Raw genomic sequence first — 20,507 nt, forward strand, 5'->3', positions numbered from 1 at the left:
TACTAGATGGTCAAAACATTTAAGGTTTCTTGTTAAATTAAAAAGCAACGAAACAAAATTTGACAAAAAAGACAATCGTCTCAAAATTTGGACCACTCTTATTTGAGTGATTGAGTTGTCTTTTTTTCGGAGCTTAGCAAACAAAAAATCGAATACACTCAAAACATTTTCTATGCGCAACCGCCTTGATTTTCTGGAAGTAGATAGCAATAAGAGTGCTTTGATACACAATATTTTTTATTCGGCTATAAGGAATTATACTCAATTTTTCGGCTATCCAGTCTTTAAACGAATTTTTTCTGCCATTCAGGAATAATTTTTTTTTTGGTTTTACAGTGGTTATTCAGACAAGGGCAATTTTGAATAAATGTCTTGTGGTGGACGCTGAGAGCAGGCGCCAAAAAAGTGTTCAAAACTTCGATTTTCAGCAAATAGTTGTTTTATAAAAAATTAATTAATTAATTTAATTATTATCAATTACGATTTTTAGAATTGGCGTTTCTACTGTATTACATGCTATAATAACCTGAGCTTCAGATTGATTAGTCTTTAAGTTAAATAGCACCGCATACAAAGGGCCGAGTTCAAAATGGTTCATTCTTCTAAGATATTGTAAAAGATATTCTAAGATGGAAGGCAAGTGATAACGGTCCCCGGAAGTGTAAATGGACCTATAAGAACTCCAAAACTAGCGGCAGTATTGGACTCAAATTTTAGTTTGTTGTAGGCCTAGTTGAGAAAAGCTTACATTTAGAACTCCAGACCCCCAGAACACCCAATTCCGGTGTTATGCCCTAAAAACAGACCCACCCCTAACTTCCGGAAATCGTTTCTCAGCAGCCCCATACGGACCCACCCCTAACTTCCGGAAATCGTTTCTCAGCAGCCCTATACGAACTTGAAGCTTGGAGAGATTATAAGTAGTGACAATATACATCTTGTGTTAAATATTGAATCATATCCAACTTGCGGATAGGAAGCTATTAGCACTGGAAAAAACACCCCCATAGTACGGAAAGAGGCAATTTACGCAAAATCAAGAGCGAGCGCATAAAAATTTTATGGCGGCAAAGGATACTAGTCCTCGCTCTTCACCACCGGAAAAAGAACCCTTGTGAGTGAAAAACCATCCGGCGGCTCCTTCCGGTGTTAATAGCCTTTTTCTGGGAATAAGTGTTAATGGACCTTAGAAATGAGATAACTTGGAAAGTTTTAATGGGATATGTAAGAAACTTGGTAGTTAGGACCCCCATGAGACCCTGAACCTATCCAAAGATGTTTGAGCCCGGGCGACGCGTGGGTGACCTTGAGTTGACCTTTGTGCGTTTTGACCCCAAAATTGGATACTAAACTCCGGGATTAACACCGGAAATTGACGCTTTCCCCAGCCCAACCCTTTGGAGATGAGAATTGGTCGCCATACTAATAACTAGGAAAAAACTTGCATATTGGGACCTGAAGCAGAAGCTGACAGAGATACAGTTTTACCTTGCAACCTTGTAGCAGTAGAACTAGTTCAAAGTGGACTAGGTAAATATTGGTTTCAGCTTAGCTTGGCGAATGATTTAATACTAGCAATGCAACTTGACTGAAGAAAAATCGTCAAAGAGAAAATTGGCAGTAGTAGGACGACGGCATAAAAATTAAGTCTTCTAAATAATATGAACGAACAGAGAGTTTTCTTGGCTCCCAGGAGGTGATTTTTTGGCTTAATTTGACCCCTAATAGGTTGACTAAGCTCCCCTAATAGCTAGAAAGTCGGGATTGGAATAGAGTGTAGATAAAAAGTTAGATGCTTGGATTGAATTTGGGAGGGTCGCTGAGTATACGTAGCAGGATTTGGAGATTGAGTTGAACTCAAGCGCTGGAGTTCACGGACGTCAGGCATTAGTTGATCAGATTTGTACGATATTTGTTTGCTTGGTCGAATTGTGACAACTACTGCATTTTGGGTATCTAATAAGCGTGAAAAGATTGATAACAGACACCGAACTTGGACAAAGCAGTGTTGACGGGGGGATGTACCCAGTCATGAAACATGTGCGAACGAAAGAATTCAGCGGATGCCAGGACTGATAGGGAATGGCGTGAGCTAATCAAAACTAATAGTAAAAACAGAAAAGGAACTGGAGGGTACCGGAGAGACTTCGAGAGTAAGAACCCATATGCTAAACGAGCGGACGGTTGGTTCTCAGAGAACGATTGAGCAATTCGAGAAGAATAGTTGGTCCGTGGAAGACGTTTTTGCTTGAAGCGAGGCTAATTGTGTGCCATAATCGTTAGTTGATTAATTAAGTTGATTTTAACCCAAGTTTAGTAACTGGTTGAATTAGTTGTGTGAGCGAGTTGCGCTGCTGGAACAGCTGAGATTAGAGTTGCGTCAAGCGAGGATTGACGATAGAGTTGAGAAGGCAGTGGCCGAACGGAACGTAACGCTGGCTTCATTATTGAAGTTGTTCAATAGTAGTTAGCTCATTAAGGGCATTGCTTTCATTTTCTTTGTGATCCAGACTTTACTTATTGTGCCCACAATTTGCTGAACTAGCTAGAACTGTAAGAGCAGAGCCGAAAAGAGCATAAACAAAGGAAGAAAATGCGTAATCCTTTAGTCGGCCGATTTAGTTTATGACCACCACTATAAGCCTTTCGGGATTGTGGATAATATCGTGCCTTAGTGTCCCCCTCTATCACACGGTGTAAAGCGGAGGAACTCTGCAGCCCTTAAATAGAGTTAAAGCGTGCTTAAACGAGACGACTACCCGAGAAAATCTGCACACTTTGTAGAAATTCGAAAAGAAGCGTGGTTAAAATAACCAAAATTTTGCTGAGGAACCGTGAAGTAATTTTCTTTTAAGAGACTAAACAGTGTCATATTATCTGTCAATCAAATGGTGGAATCCCTCACAGGCGAAGGACTCTATCGGCGAAAATAAAAAACTAGTCAATCAGATTTCAAGATTCCGTTTCCCAAACTTTTCCAGGGAATTAACATTAATATTGTCCAAATAAAACGGCAGAAATATGCAAAATTTTCCAAAAAGTCATCGATCGCCGGCTTATTAATTTTATTAAATTTATTAATTTTATTAAAAGGGTTTTGTTTTGAAAAAAGCAAAATATTGCTTCATTCAATTCCTTTAAGTTGAACGGCAGTTGATTCGTTTTAATGATTGCCCTTTGTTTTCGGTCCTCCGCCCATGAGAATAGCCCTCAAACCAATTTGTGTATCTAGCCTGGTAGAGCTACCGCGTTTTGACTTTTTGGGTAAACAGTCTGGTGAAAGGTCGTCCAATATGTAAATTCTATAAATTTTTTTGCGACTTGAATCTTGCGACTTTTATACGAGCAGTATTATTGAGTTTCAAATTAGCTCCAATTGCTTCAAAATGTACGAATATTCAAATTTACTTTCCATATATCGCCTCTAAATGCAGTTTTTAATGCAAACATTATCAAGAAGACTATATTATTTCAAAAATATGTTCATTTTGTTTTATATTGTCGGAAAATTTGAAGTTGTTTTTGGACAAAAACTAAGATATATTTCACAGAATTAATCAGCTAGGGATTGATGACTATGATTTGATTTGTTCTAAGCCTGATGCTATAAATTCTGATACAGTTTTGATCCCTTTTCACTGTAAATGAAATTGTTTATCACTTTTAGTGTATTCGTTTTTGAAGCAGTTCTGATCAGTTTTCAAAGTTTGTAGTTTGTAAAAAAAATGTTTTCAATAGTTATAGTTTTTAATTTTATTGAATTGAGCTTTTAGTTTTGATGCAACTCTGATCGCTTCTCATTTGTTAAAGTTTCGAGCTATCAATTACAATGCAGTTTTGAAAAATTTTTAAAATGAATTTAAATGGGCTGATTTCTCAAGTGGTTTTGATGAGTCTATAAATGTGCAACGAGCTATCAGTTCTGATGCTGTGAAATTAATTGAGAGTCGGTCTACGAAATATGGTATTTTTCTCTAATCTTGAACCCTCTGTTATGTTGCAGCTAATTCGATGCTGTTATTGGCCTCGTTGGCTTTTTTCATTTAACCTTTTATCCGAGCGTTGATGCAGTTTTTTTGAGAAAAAATCCATATTTTTTAATTGTTGCTGCTCTTTTCTGTAATTTTTCTTTTGGTGTAATCAAAACAAACGCATAAGTAGCCCAGCATAAAATCAAGTTAAAATCGATTGTGATTCGAATTCTGAACAAACTTTTGAAAATTACGAGCCAAGAAAAATTGGACTGAATGTTTTTGTTTTAAAAACTCATCCTTGACCGCTAAGATAACTGGTTGAAAAATGTGGGCTCCTGAACTGATTTTGCTGCTATTATTTTGTTAAAAAATCCAACCTTGGTTATTCCAGTCTAAAAGCTATAATGAATGCAGTTAGCTTTCCTTGATCAAACAAGCCGCAAAATTTGAAGTAGTTTGAAAAAAATTGTTCTGCTCTCATTATTATGTTCGGAAATTCTTCTGCTACTGGTCATTAAGCTATCATATTTGCTATGGTTGTATTTCAGCAATGCATTCCGTCGAGGTGGATTTGCAACGGGAGAGTGGACTGCGACAATGGGTGGGACGAGGGCGAAGATGTCGACGGATGTAAGCGACAACATCTCCTTCTTTCGCTTTACCCGATTTCAATTCTTTCTTGCTATAAAATTACAATTTTTCTCTATTTCCTTCAGAAACCGGAAACTGGAGTGAACACCTTTTTTACATGGCTCGGATCCACACCCAACCTCTGGGGCTAAAAATAACTGTTGTTTCAGCCCAATTTCAAGTACTGATCACGGTTTGTCTAAGGAATCGATCGACGCGTTTTTGATTAGTTAGCAAAGCCACTTATTTTCCACCCTGCGTAACTCTTGCGGAACATCTTGATCGTTTTGAAACAAACTAACACTTTTTGAACGTTAATGATCGAAGTGAAGCCACTTCTTTAAGTCGTTGCAGAAAAACGCTAACTGAAGCTTCAAAAATAGTTTTTCACATGAAAGAAGTAGTTTTTTTCATAGCCTAATTAAAAGGTTTTCACTCTGATCTTTACTTTGACTCGCTCTAAATTTGTCAAACCTGGTTTTCTCTAAAAAGAATAAATTTTCCATAATTTTTTATGCTTGCGATTAGTAGGCGTTATCAAATCGAAATACAGACTTTCAATTTAACAACTTATTTAACAGAATCACATGAATCACTTGGTTTCATAATGAATTCAAATTTCTCAGCGTCTCCGGCATATTTAGTCTGGAGACAAGGAATATGCATGGGACAACAAAATAAGCAAGGGTTCGAAACTGACCAGGAACTCTTTTTTTTAACGGGAAATATTCCGTCTGAAACAAATTGTCGGCTTATTGTTTGTCTGCTTATGTTATGTCGGCTTAGTTGCCACTCTTTGAATATTTTGCTGTACGCAGTTTTTATTGAAGTTGCTTCTTTTTGCCCTTTCGTTAAATTTTCATTAAAATCCGTGAATGTGTTGCTGGACGTGTTTTCCGCAAAAATAACATAATCCAGGCAACGTTTTGAAATTTTTAGATGTGGTTTCTTCAAAAATTAATTGTCAAATCATGATAGAAATGGTTTTTTGTATAAAATATCTTTGGAAACTGTCTAAAAACATTTGTGATAAGTTATAATGCCTAGAAGAAAAATAATCTCAAAATTAAACCGCAACCAAAGTAATACTTTCCCACTTAGCGTCCAAATAATGACATCTCCACTAAAATGCTCGACCTGCTAAGTATTCAGGGGCGGATTTAGGGGGGGGGGGGCGGACGCCCCCCCCCCCTCAGGGATTCGACCCTCTGCCGACCCAAAGGGTCCCCCCTTTGATACTTTTTCAGAAATCCTTTTTTGGCCGACCGACCCTAAAATTTTTCTAAAGGCGCCTTGGGCGCCAATATATACTAACTTTGAGGGGGAGCGCGCGCCAAAAAAAAACGCGATTTTTTGTCAAAATTTTTCAAAAAGTGCCCAAAAACGGCTTTTTTTACTGTTTTTTCAAAAATTTGCCTGTGGCGCGGAAAATTTTGCAAAAATAGGGGCAAAACAGTGCTTGGGAGAGCTCGAAAAATCAATTTGGTCGACCTAAAAAAAAAAAAGGTCGACAAAATTTTGGAAAATTTTTTGAAAATCCGCCCCCCCCCTCGAGAAAATCCTAGATTCGCCCCTGTAAGTATTCAAACATATCTTTAAAGAGCAAGAGAAATGGTGAGTGAATATGAAAGAGTTTACATAGATGCTTCCAATTGGATTTTTGCAGAAATACCACGAAAAATCTGTATATTTCCATTTAAATTTTGCACATTAATGGGGTGTAAATCAAAAAGTTGATAACAAAAATTTTGATCGGATTATTCACGTTAAGAAAACTTTTTGTTCCAAAACAAATAAAAATATAATTACAAGGACAGCCGGTTACTCTGCATTTTACACAGACCATAGTCTTAAAAAATACAACAACATTTTTTTTTCAAATGAGTCTTTTTTTCGGGGAGCTGTGATAGAAGAAGCTCAACGAAAAGCTAGACATTAGACATATTTGTTAAAAAAAGTAAAAAAAATAAGCAAATTTAAAAACGATTGTTATGGAAAAAATGACTAGAGAAACAGAAAATTTTTTAAGCATTTTAAAAAAATTTAGTTTTTTCTGCCGTTTTTTGAATTTTTGTAATTTTTTGTTCCAAAATTGCGCTAAAATAATTAAAAAAATGATGTTACTCGATTAAAATTAAATTCTTACGTTTCAAACTAAGCTTTTGTAAGTTTTTAAGCCATTAAAATAAGCCAGTTTAAGACGAAAAACAAAAAAAATCAAGCCGGTTCTTAAAAATGTTTTAACGTCATTCAAAACACGACTTTTGATGCTTCAATTTGATATATCACTCCGCTCTCCATGATGATTGTTTTTGGTAAGTTTTTCCCAACTTCTCAAATGGTCGGAACAAAAAATGATTATTTGGTTCATTAATTGCTGAATTTCTTCTGTTAAAATCAACCAAGAACTATTTCCACTGAAAAACTAGGATAGACAGAGAAATATTTTTGACGGTGGAGTGGGGGTAAGGAGAGGTTTTTGCGTGTTGGTTGCCAAACTGGATATACTAAAAAACTAATAAATGGAGGAACCTCTGTGTGGCGAGGGTATCGAATTTTGGAGTGTATTGTTTCTAAACTCGCCGTTTTTTCAAGAAGTAGTCAGAACATTCAGGAAAACGCCTGATACGAGCAACTTATTGTTTTTCAATCCTTGAAAAAATGTGACATTGCAAGTACTAATCTAAGTATTATTCCTGGCTGTTTTGACTTTTTGTATAGCCTTATAGCCTTGGTCAACATTTGTACTTTCGAATATTGATGTGTCAACACTTTTTTTCTAAATTTATAAGTAACTCCAACCAATAACAAGGATAACCGGTTACTGTGAAAGTAGCACAGAATGCTCTGACCGTAGTCTTAAAATATTACAATTTTTTTTTCAAATAATTTTCGTATTTTCTGTGTGGTGTGACAAAAAAGTCTGACCAAAAAAAAAAATTTTGTCAGTCACAGTAAAACAAACCAAATAGAAAACTGTTTTTATAGAAAAAAGATTTAAAAATTTAAAAAACCTATAAAAAGTTTTTATAAAACATTTTTTAACTTTTTACTCCCAAACATGAAGCTGAAAACACTCCGAAAATTGTAAGCCTGCACGCTCAATTTGTTAGTGGGGCGACAATTCGTAACAGGTGAAAATTCGTAACAAGCGACAATTCGTAACAGGCCACAATTCGTAACAAGGCGTTGGCAAGTTGAAAACGCTTGCTCCGATTCGCTCCGCTGGGTTTACATAGGGCACAAAAAGAACACAGCGCGTGAATCAGTGTTATGAATTGTCGCCTGTTACGAATTGTCGTCTGCTATGAATTGTCGCTTGTTACAAAATTTCGATTCATGCAAAGTATCAGCTCAAAATTAGACCAAAAAACGCATTTTTTTTGGCCAAAATTTTTGGCCCTTGTTTTCAACACTGCGCCTGCGGCGCAAAAAAAATGGTCAAAATGGGGTCTTCATAATGATTTTGTGAAGCTCAGAAAATCAATTTAGTCAATCGAAAAAAAAAGGGTCGATAAAATTTTCGAGTTTTTTTTTAAATCCGCCCCCCCCTCGAGAAAATCATAGATCTGCCCCTATGATATATCACTCGACGCATTCCGATGATTATTTGCGGTACCTAATTTTGCGTGGAAAACAAAAAGAAAAAAGAAGAAAAAACTAAAACACACCCGAATACCAAGTTCCTCCCCACTTTCAATGATCGGAACAACAGCGGCGCTTAAAAAAAACTAACTAAAAATTTAGCTGCTCTCAACTGTTGTCTTTTTGTCTGCTGAACTTCGATGATATCCCAGCTGAACAAGTTGACCAATGTAATTTAGTGTATTTTTTTACAGCCCCCATTAACTGTACCACTCACGATGACGGAATATCGACTGAGTATGAACAATTCAATCCGGACGGATTCTGCAACAAAGGACTAGTCAGGTGCGCCAATGCCAATGTTTTAAAATAGGAAATAAGTATAAAAAACAAGCCATCTTTTTTCGATCTCAAGAACCTGATTACACGAATTGCAAAAATAGGACATTGCTCTCACAAGATCGGGGTATATATACTCAGTCTAATGTTGATCAGTGGCGGACTTGGGGGGGGGGGGGGTGCGGAAGTTCCCTCCCTCTCCTTAGTGATTCGACCCCCTGTCGACCAAAGGATCCCCCTTTGTACTATTTTCCAATCTCCAATTTTTGGCGATGGACCCTAAAAATTTTCGAAAGGCGCCTTTGGCGCCAATATATAATAATTTTGAGGGGGGAGCGCGCCCCGAAAAAACGCAATTTTTTGGTCCAAGTTTTCCAAAAAGTGCCTAAAACACTTTTTTGGCCTGTTTTTTTCCAAAACTTTGCCTGTGGCGCAGAAAATTTGGCAAAAGTAGGGACAAAACAGTGCTTTCGGAGAGCTCCCTCGAGAAAATTTTAGATCCGCCCCTAATGTTCATAATAGTTATTGCATAAGGGTTGTTTTGAGATCTGTTTTTCCTTCCACCTTGCGAGTCAAACCATGTTTCATCTTATTTGGTTGAGAAAGTTCACAAAAATGATTCGTAACTCTTAGTTTTGAAGAAAAAGAAATAGCTCTAGTTTAATACTCCCCACTACGATTCCCACTAAAGTTGATACCCACATCCAATTTCAAGCGCTAGCAATTGATTGAATCATAATTTTAACGCTAGTCTTACTATAATTGAGAAAAAAAATAGATTTGAATTATTTAATAATCGACTGTGAGCTCTCTTGTTGAAATCAAATTATTATCAATAATAAAATATTTTAATATATATAATATTAACAATCCATCTATTTTTCAATACAATTATATTCCTTTATAAATTATTAGAATTCATTTTTTATCCCAATTTCTATTACATAAGTCTTGCACAAAAAATCAATTGAAATTGTCAAAAAATCAACAAAATAATCCGTTATAATCGACTACTTGCGCCTTAACATGCATGCGGGTACGGTGTTTTATATACTAATTTCACACTTAAATACGAATTATGCTCCTTTTCCATAATGAGGGTGGGGTTACGGAAATTCGAAAAAAAATCAATTAGCATGTGACAAAGAGACTTTTGCTATGGGGATGGTTCGTCTCATCAGGTGCAACGACACTATACCCCTGTGTGCTGTGCCATGCAACAACATCACCGAGTGTCCCGACGGATTTGACGAGGCCGCTTCTCCATTGAACTGCACCCAGGTTTGTGTTCTTGAAAGAATACAAAAAATAAAATAAAAATTAGCTTTGAATGGAGATAAAAATCAAGATGAAAAAATTTCAAATTCACGGATGAATCTAGGATTTCATCAAGGAGTGGGGGTGGAGCACTCACAAAACCCTATAAATTCCCTACTTTTACCAAATTTTCAAAGTTTTTTTTGGAAAGTATTGGCCTACAAAATTGCGCGTTTTTTCGGCGCGTGCTCCTTTTCAAAATTAGTATATAGTGGCAGGGGTGGATTTATTTTGGGGAAGTGCGCTCTCCCCCCCCCCCCGTCTCTGAGGAAAAAAAACATTATTTGAAGCAACTTGTGTCGCGCAGGTATATTTACTTTGGGCTCTTTTTCCTCCCCCTACCTCACATGATCATCAATTTTATGAAGTAACGGGGTTTTTTAGAAGGTCAAAAGAGAAGACCAATAATCTTTGTCATGGCCTAATCAGTCCGTTTCAAAAGCATCGGACAATGTGAACAAAATAGGTAAAAGTTGCAGGTGGGGTGGGAAGGAACAAGAATTTGCGTCGAGAAATTTCATTGACCGATAAAATTACCAATTGTATTGCCAGAAGGCAATTGAACCTAAGATGACTGGCAAAAAATGAACTCTTTTCTATTTGTTTGTAGTTTCTGTCGTGTGGGGGAGATCTATCGGCGACAGGGTCGGACCAAACCTTCTCTTCGAATGGATACCCAAGCAGCAACTACAAGAACGATCAAAACTGCAAATGGCTGATCACCACTGCTAGTGAGTAACTTACCATGCAAACCTGACTTGTCCTTTCCAAAAGTTTTATCTTTCTTATTCTCTAAGTTTGAGACAACTTAATGAATTCAAGGAACTAAATTTAACAGAAAGCAAGTCGTAAAGATTCCTACTAAGTGCTAATGAGGAGTTATTGAAGTAAGTTAAGGGACATCGCTGAAAAAAAATTGCTAAAAAACGACAACGTTGATGCTTTTAGAGTTCTAATTTCATCTGACTATCTGATCTAATGTTCGTCTTCAACCTAATCATCAAAATATTGATTGCTCAAGGATAAAGAAGGAGAAGGGATTTTGTAGTGTTTATGAAAGAAGGTTTAAGAAACGAAACAATTTTTATAACAAACTACAACAATATTCAAATAATCACCATTCATTTCTAGGAGACTCTGTGGAGACTTAACATGCATTTATATTCCACTAAGTTCAGGTAATAAAAAACCACAAATGTCCTACATGAAATTTTCGGCTAATCAATTAGTTTGCGGTGACTCCAATGAAAATTCTAATGGTTCATCAGAAACTTTATTAGGATATAATTTGAAAATAATTAACACAACAACTTCTACATGAGTAGTAACTAGATCCAAAAGCAGTAGAGCAACAAGGAAGAGTACACGAGCGTCATGAAAACAGCAATAAAAGAATAATTACACACTACCTTTCAGCAGCAAATCTAATGCCAAAGTAAATGAACTGAACCAGTTTAAATACAAAAAAAAAACGAAAAAAATCCAAAAAGTTTTCATCGGTTATGGGTTTTACTAAATTAAGACCATAGGAAATGAACGGAATTTTCTGAACTGGAAAATATCTTTAATTGACTGCCAACTGCGTTCAAAAAGTTTGAGAACTTTTTCACACTCAAATTTATTGAGTTCTTCTCAAAAAAAAGGCAAATAAAAAATTTTGAAAACACTTGGATCGATAACCAAAATAAAAATGCTGTTGCAAAACAAAACGGACGGAGACAAGGTTAGTTAAAAACAGGTCAAACAAAAGTTAGTGACAATTTGGAAACAGACGCAAACAAAAATTGCACTTATTTAGAAAAAACCTTAAATACTATCAAAAGAGATTACTGAACAAGTGAAGAAAAAATCTACTCACTTTTCCATCAAGATAGATTAGATGAACAGCGAAAGAGATCTAATTACAAATTTTCAAGGAGCTGACTAGAAACAAAAAAAAACAAAGCGAAAGTACATAGAGAAATCATCGGTGAATAATATCAGTGATTTTGTTGTCAACACTAGGTAAAAAATCCAACCAAAATGAAACTAAAAGTTATTTCAATGGTCCTGTTGCCAAATAATCTGTGAAACAAGAAACAATTTGGAAAACTGCCTACTGACTTACAATTTAAAACCAGCACAAACACTTTCGATTTGAAATATGTTTATGTAAAAAGACTAACGCCATCCAAAATTTCAACACTTATTGTGTTTTTTCCAAAAAATTTGATTAACAGATTAACAGTTTTGCTCAAAATGCGCTAAGTTAGCAAAAATCATTCCGTTTTACAAAGAAGAGTGATCTTACCTGATAGAAAGTTTTAGACCAATTTCATTGCTTCCTGCTCTTCGAAAACTTCCAAAATGTTGATTCTTAACAAAATTATGAGTTTACTGCAAAAACAATGTTTCAATTTCAAAAAAAGTATATTCAATTTGGGTTCAAAGCAAAATCCGTGAGTTGCTACTCGTCATACAATCAATTTTCTGCAATCTTAGTAAGTTCGACAGTCTGTACATCGCTATGTCTTCATGGCCCTAAGTTGACTGTTCAGCTCATCGGACTGATCTGCATCATCCTCCATTTTGACGCACCAAATCTTTTCTAATGGCTTTGACTCCTGTTCAAATGTCTCTAAGTCAATCCAGCGGTAACAGGCTCATTGAACGCTTTGACACCGCTATCAGCATCGAGCCGTCTGCCGCGTTATCAAAGATGCTCTCACTCGAGAACAGGCAGCTATCGCTATCAGGATCTTGAAACACCTCCCTTTCTAAGTCTCTTGACCGAGTCTCCACCAACAATGTGTGGAACGCCAAATCCGATGCTTCAGATCCCATGCTCGAGTTTCTGTCTGAGTACGTGTCAGTCTCCAATTTCTTTGAGACATTCTCGGCAGAGGAGTCAACCGAAGAGCACGTCTCAATGACAGAACCTGATGTAATTGATCTACTCATCCATCTTAAATCCCCGGACAAAACTTATTCCACTGGATTTTGTCTATCTACGTCTCCGTTTCCTTCAGTTCCCGACTCCTCGGACAAGTTCTCCAGCCTCGAGTGTTCTGATTCAACGCAAAAGTTGCAGTAGTGAAAACGGTTGGACTAATGAGATCTTACTGGGAAAATAAAAACAGAATCAAGCAATAAACATTCTTGGTTCTAAAAAAAAGATTTTAAAACAGTATATCACGAGTTTTTAACTTCAAAATATTTTTCATGTAGCTTGAGAGAAACCGTACTTGATCTAATGAAATCATACCTATAAGACTGGAAACAGAACCTACAAGCAAGCAAAAGTCTTCAAACTTATTTAATGTAATGAATGATGTGCTACAAGGGTCTGTCCTTTGCCTTTTCCTCTTCATTGTTTTCGTAAGTGGTCTACATCCTGATACAGAAACACAGTAATTTCAACTACCACTTCAGAAAATGTCAATCAAGAAGAATTAGTTGAGACTATTAAATGGCTGGAGAACAAAACACTTACTCTTAGGACTGACATAGCAAAAACTACCACTTTCAAAAAAGCAGGTGAAAAAAAAATTTTCGATTTTGGGTTTCAAATGAATTAGCCGTTGAAAAAAAAACTTATTATAAACGCTTAGATATTACAATTGACTCTGATCACAAATTTAACAGCGGTGTGGAAATTTTTTGTAAACAAAATTTGAACACTTTCTGCGGCAAAACCTATCAGCTTCGCAAGTTTTTAACAACATCACAAAGGATACAAGTTTTAACACTCAAAATCAGCCTGATTTTCAATACGGCATAATTATCTATAGCTCATCGAAAGAGACTAGAAACAAACATCTTGATCCGTCTTTTAGAAAACTGCAGGAAATAATTTTCTTTTCCACAGGACAATGTTTTAGACTCCATATCAATTATCTGAGTTTTCTCATCTCTACAGTGCTAGTGATTATGAACTTTTAGTTTCCTATGTTTCCAGCTTTAAACTATACTCTTCATCGAATGTATAATTTAAATTTCCTTTTTCGATTTTATTTATGTATGTGTTAGCCTTATGTTTTTCTATATTTTCAGCATTATATAAATTGTACAAAAAAAACCTGGCTTAGAGACGTTTGCAAATGGACTATTTGGTCTAATGGCGTTCTCTCAGGCTTCACTCTGGGATTTAGGGGTTACAAATATCTTCTACCAGTGTACTAGTTTGTAAGCCTGATAACAATTTATTATATTTACTCTTTCTCTAGATACTAGAATTTGTAAACTTTTTAGTGCAGACCCAATTCTCTGCACTATGATTTTTCAATGGCCTCTATGAACCTTTTCTGGTTTTGTTTGGGTGGTAGGGTGATAACGAATCTCAAAACTAAAAAATTGAATTGCTAACCAATAAATCTCTCTAATTGCACCAAAAAACGCTCTTCATTTTCCGGATTTGTGGGTACTTCCCGAATCGAATTCCAAGGATCGTCAGCGACTTATATTTTGAGTTCTGGTCGCTGCAATTGATAGCTTCAATTTTGAGTTCTGATCGCTTCAGTTCAAAAATATTTTCGGCCTTTTTGAGGGGCCAAAAGACATTAAGACATTACATTACCTCCGCCCCTCTCTTGCCTTGTGCTGCCAAATGACATAACTTCCGAACCCCCAAAACCCCTCTTTACTCACTTACACACTGAACAGAGCGAATCAGTTTAGTTTAATTTCAGCTGCCGGAGAGATAATCGAGTTATCAATTGCTGCTCAGTTTGATATTGAAGATGAGAGCGATGGGAATTGTGACTACGACTCTCTCACTTTCTACAATGGAGAAACCGCGAATTCTAATGACGTCATTAAAGTGAACAACCGAAACAAACTTTGTGGCAACGTTGCTCCCACTGCCCCCATTCGCTCTACAGGCAAGGAGAAACAAAAAATAGGACTGCTTGTATCAGGGTGGCGCCCTGAATGCTCTGAGTGCCCATCCACGTCTTTACAGTGGTGTTCGGTTTTAATAAAAAATCACTTTTTCAAAAAAAAAAAAATTTTTTTCCAATTTTTTTTTCCAATTTTTTTGTTTGGTTTTATTAGACCATCGCCCCGCAATGTGAAGAACAAAAAGATATCTTTCGCCCACAGTAAAGTTTTAAATAGACCAGCTCGCGATCCTCAAGTCAGTTTAGAACATTTGCTAAGAGGATCGGGGCTCCGTTTACTCGATAATAGCTAGAAAAACATCGCGCGTTAATTATCTCAAATTGGTCAAATTGACAATCTGTAACTTTACGAAAAATGATCACGATATAAGTATCTTTTTGAATATAGCTCAGTACAACAGTAACTTTCGGATGATGCAAGAAAATTCCATCTAAGATGACTAAGAACTCCATCAGAAGTCGAAATCGGTCAAAAATAGAAAAAATTGGTCTGGAGAATTTCGACTCAACATAGCCAAAAATTCCATCAAAAGTTGAATTTGGTCTGGAGAAAAAACCACCCAAACACAAATAATCCGTCACGTTCTTCGAAAATCAGAATAAAAAGACAAGACTGCTCGTATCAGGGCGAAGCCCTGGGTAATCAGATTGCCCTTTAAGTTTTATGTTTGCTTGAAAAAATGGATGCAATTTCCGAAAAAATGGAAACAAAAATTTTTTTTTTCTGTAGAATAATTTTTTAAATCATCCCCCCGCTCGCTGCGGAAAATGATATCTTTCACATATAGTAAAATTTTAATCATAACAAATAGCATGCCTCAATTTCATTTCGAGGGATTCCCAATACTGATGAATTCTACGCTTACGCGTTATTCGCTCGAAATGGGGTTTAAGAAATTAGACGACGAAAAATTATATAATCAGAAAATAATTAGACAATCCCCCCACACGCCATATAAAACTCAAATTGATAAATTTTGCTTCTGGTAACAAATCAATTATGGCTTTGTTCAACCAATTTGGAAGGATTTCTAAGACGGATTAAATCTCCGCTTACGCGTTAATAGCGCGAAATATATCGCTCGTTTACTGTCCCAAATTGGCCAAAATGGCAATCTGTAAACCCCCATAACTTTACAAAAAATGATCACAAGTGAAACATCTTTTCAAAGTTAAGCTTAGGACAACAATAGCTTTTGAATGATATAAAAAAATCCGTCAAAAATGGCTAGTTAAAAAGTCGAAATTTGTCTGAAGAAAAAAAAAATCACCCCGAGCAGAAATATTCGTTAGCAAAGTCGGAACAACAAGTTTGTAGTGCGTGTTTTAATTCAAATTCAAATATTTTTGTAATGTGGGTTAGTTTGCGACGCATATAGAAATTGAGTTACACTTTCAGTTTCATAAAATAAATCATCATAACGCGCATGAACCAGTCCATAGCATGGCCAAATGGGCAATTTGAGAGCATAACCAAATCGGCAATAGATTAGTCAGAAAATGGTCTAATTGACTAGTTACAACAATTTTATACAATTGAAATAAATCCGGGAGTCCATATCTTTTATGGGTCTTCAAAATATTTTTGCCAAAATTTAATACATCGATGGCCGAAATTTGACTGAATAATAGTTTAAAAAAACCATCCTAAGCATAAATCATCCGCACTTTCTCGTTATTTGGAACAAATATTTGAAGATTTTTTTTCTAGTTTAAATTGACGTCTGCATTATCTTTCATGAGATTGAACTAGGTAAATTAAAGGCTTTAGTTTCCAGTTTTCTTTGCCCCAACAACGGTAATCAAGGAGTTAACTCACATCTGGATTTTTACGTTTAACAAGCGAAAATTTAAACAAAATCATTCTATTGAGACGAAATGAGGTCTATAAGCTTGGGCTCTTTTTTCACAACAAAATTCATATTGGCAAAAAAAACTAAAATGAGACCTATGTTGATCGGGACTTGGTTTCAACTGTTGACAACCGAAAGCTTTGAATGGTGTTAGCAAATAACCAACCAACTCCCTCTTTCTCGATGAAAAATCAAGTGAAAATCCCCAACTTTCAACCAAATTAACATCCTTTATAATCGTTTTTGGGAGAGGAAGTTAACTGGATCCGAATTGTGAAGGTACCAATAAATCTTAGTTCTTATTTCCAGGCACCAAATTACTGGTTGTATTTGTAAGCGACGGAACTGAGCGTCGAACTGGCTTCCAAATAACCTACAAATCAGCCGCGCCACCTTCCCGCGCGCGGGCCAAGCGGGAGGCGGAGGAGTCCCTTTCAAACATAAACAAAAGATACCTGGACACGAATATGCCCGAATCGCAAACTCGAAGTAAAAGGAAAGTTAAGAAAACGCAGCGGGTTCGAAGAACCAACGACTATACTTACGACTACAGTTACTGGGAAAACTACGATGCAAGGTATGATAACTTTGATCCCTATGAGCAGTTTGACGAAAACATGGCTGAATTCGACTGGCGCAGTGCGTATGACGACTCGACGGCTCTCGACTACTCGGATATCAGACCATTCGCCCGATTTCCTATAGAAGACCTGAACTACCTCGGAACCCAAGCAAACGATTTTATTGTCCAATGTACTTATGACGGTCGCGAGTGTAGCCCTACTCAGTTTAAAAGGTACGCAAATCCGAAGTACGGAAACTGTTTCATTTACAATTCGATTTTTGATGCGAGCAGAAAGAATGGACTATACTCAGCAATCAGAAATACATCCAAAACTGGGGAAGAGTTCGGGCTGAAATTGACTTTGTTCTTGGACAAGGAAGAATACATTGGAGTTTTGAGCCAGAATTCTGCTGCTCGTGTAAGAAATCAAATTCTTTTTTATGAAACTAGCAAAATTGTTCATCAAAAGGTGACCGCCTTAGCTAATGAGTTTCAATAAATTATTTTGAATTCTTGCCGAACGAAATTAATTATCTGCTATTCACATCATGTGGTTTTTTCTCCATGAAAAATCCTAAAACTTGATCACGCTTTTTTGGGATTTTATTTTGGTTTCCGTTACAGTAGTATTCACCGAAAGCAAATTGCGCTCTCCACTTACAAAAAAGTAAATAGCGTGAAAATAAATCTAGAATATTTTAAATTTTGTACGTCTTTTGTATGTATGCTGGTTTTCTTTAAAAGTGATTCGTGCAGACAGGTTAATCAGAACAATATTTTTTCATGGATTTCTCAAAAAAGTTGTTCATTGTTTTTTCAAGACTGTTTTTTAACGACAGTTTTTTGCGGCAAATGGAAAAATCGATGAAGCCGTTTGAAGCATATGTATGCCTCCGGTTTTTTTTTCTCAAAAGTGTTTTAGTTTCTTGAATGGGGTTGCTTGCGTTTTTTGCTTCATTCATTGTTTTCTCTTGAAAGTCAATCATTGATTTTTGACGACTTAGAGCTCCCCCGCCGTATGAGATCGTTCCCACATTTTGTGCTAATAACCATTAAAAAAAATCAACGTTTTTCTTTTTCTTTTTTGGAGATAAAGGGATCTTGTTAACTATCCCCCCTATGGTACCTTGCAACGAACCCCCCCTCCCCCTATAAAGAAAGAAGCAAACAGTTACCCCCCCCACCCCTATTGCAGTAGGGGAAGAAATAGTTAACAAGATCCGAGATTTAAAAAAAATATCGTTTAAGCGGATTAGATTTAGCAAAAATACCTTAGCCACACAATTTTTGTTAGTTTCAACTCCATTTTGATATCGATACACTGGGTTATCAAGGTTTTGAGTGTCATTAAGATTTTTCGCGGATAAGGGAATTTTTTCTTTTTGGATTGAAAGAAAAAACCTAAAAGAGTACAATTGATAGAAGAAATTACAATATATTCAGACTTCTGTATAATGTTTTAATAATTTTTCTAGCGTAGACAGACGTAAGTGTAGATAAATCGCTTCGTCCTTGAAATGATTGTTCCACCACTTTTCTTCAAATTGCCTTCGAGCTTTGTAATCGGCATCTTGATCCTGATAGTAGAAAAACCTGATTATTGCAGTAGACATTAAGTATTATGGTAGATATGCTTTCAATGCTATGCTTTCAATTTTACAAATTCGAGTTGTTAAGAATGTTTCTACAGAAAAATTGACTGTTTTTCAACAAATTTTATTCAACTCTTGCATTGGGCGGTGGGGGACATACTGCGTCCTTGCATGTCTTCTGTTCCCGGAGCCTCTTATTGAGTTCTTCATAAAGTTGATGTTAAAACTATTACCGTTCGCGATTTCAATCCTCACAATTTTGTTTCCTGTTTGCAAGCTAACGCATCACAGCCATCGTTTTACCATCTTCTGCCTCTCGCTGTAATCAGTCCCGCCATTGCTTCATCCATTTTCAAGTCCTCTTGGTCTTTGCTCATAGTAGCCATCACATTGATTTTTAAAAGTTCAAGTATTATTCAGCTCAAATTAGAACTCAATATTTTTAATTTCAGAACTCAAGCTTCTTCAATTTCAAAATAATGCTATGCAATTGAAACGCACAGCACAAGAAAAAAACTTTCCGGCAAAGTTAAAGCGTCCGTTCAGTAGAAATTCTCTTCTCTCTAATCATATCGATTAATATTATTTGAAAAACACCACATTGTTGGCAATATCCGTGATTTTGAGCATTTGTGTTGGAAAAAAAACGACGCTTCTTATGTTAATTGGATTTTTCACTGGAATTTTTTAAATGAAGAAGAGTATTAATGGGGAAGAGTAAAAAATTGATTTTCAGATGTGATAACAGATGTGATAGATTCAGATGTGATAACTTTGTAGGTAATACTGAATGCGCCTTACATCCCCCCTTTGCCCGAGGCCGAATCGTGGACTGCGTCTGCGGGAACAACGACCCTGGTTGCCGTCAAACAAGAAATCATTGAGAGAAAGTGAGTAACACAATTTTGCGTCATAATTTTCCTCCCATGCCAAATCTCATGAAATTATATTACATTGACGCATTCAGAGGTCATAGATGACGTTCCTCTCATCTCTGGCGGCTACTTTTTCCGTGTCTGTACAAAACAGTCCCATACAAAACAGTCCAATTCAAAACAGTTCGAAAAACAGTCCCAAGTAATAATTGTTTTAACAAGCCGGTAGGCCGAGAATTTTCCCTTGTTCAACAAACATAATGAACAAAATAGTGACCGCCGCAGTCGTGCCAACGTGTTGCGAGCTTGCCAACAGAGGGTAGGACTTAATACGAGTTTTAGAGCCGGTTATTGCGCACCCACCGGCGACCTTAAACCGGACTGTTTTGTATTGGACTGTTTTGTATGGGACTGCTTTGTATATGCACCTACTTTTTCCTTAAGCGTCTTCCTGGTTTGAGAATCCTACAAAAATCCCCTATTTTAGACCTTTTTATAAGATTTGCTGGAAAATTCTCGTCTTTCAACTTTCTTACAAAAAATTGAAAGGTGATTTTTCGAAATAAATACTTTGAAACAAAAGCTTCCGACTTTTAGTGATTTGAATTTTTTCACACAGTTCTCACAGCTTTTCTTAAAAGAAAATTCGTTAGGATAGGAACTTTTTCACAAAACAATCTTAATTGATATCAACAGATTTATTCATTGTAATAAGTTGTTCGCGCTGGTTGGATGATCGTTTTCTAAATTTTCTCAAAAGCATTTTTAGAGGCGGAAAGTACGGTGATTGTAGGACAAGTTGGCCGAACTTTTTGGCCTTGGACAAATCTTTCACCGAGCAGTGGCCCCGATATGACCAGACGATTTGTGAACATTACTGCGTGCAAGCTGAGATTTTCC

At 36.4% G+C, this 20,507-nt stretch overlaps 1 protein-coding gene across 1 annotated transcript in view; it reads left to right on the plus strand.

Moving 5' to 3' along the window:
* LOC134841829 (uncharacterized) overlaps positions 1–20,507 on the plus strand; it is a gene marked incomplete at its 3' end in the record, with an annotated part of 36,526 nt that extends 16,019 nt beyond the window's left edge. The window contains 8 exon segments of the mRNA XM_063857868.1: positions 4,523–4,604; positions 8,444–8,534; positions 9,710–9,809; positions 10,456–10,576; positions 14,513–14,704; positions 16,885–17,558; positions 19,513–19,622; positions 20,377–20,507. Of these exon segments, the coding sequence (XP_063713938.1) occupies positions 4,523–4,604; positions 8,444–8,534; positions 9,710–9,809; positions 10,456–10,576; positions 14,513–14,704; positions 16,885–17,558; positions 19,513–19,622; positions 20,377–20,507 (1,501 nt within the window).

Source organism: Symsagittifera roscoffensis, chromosome 3 (genome assembly GCF_963678635.1).
Source record: "Symsagittifera roscoffensis chromosome 3, txSymRosc1.1, whole genome shotgun sequence".
Lineage (NCBI taxonomy): Eukaryota > Metazoa > Xenacoelomorpha > Acoela > Convolutidae > Symsagittifera > Symsagittifera roscoffensis.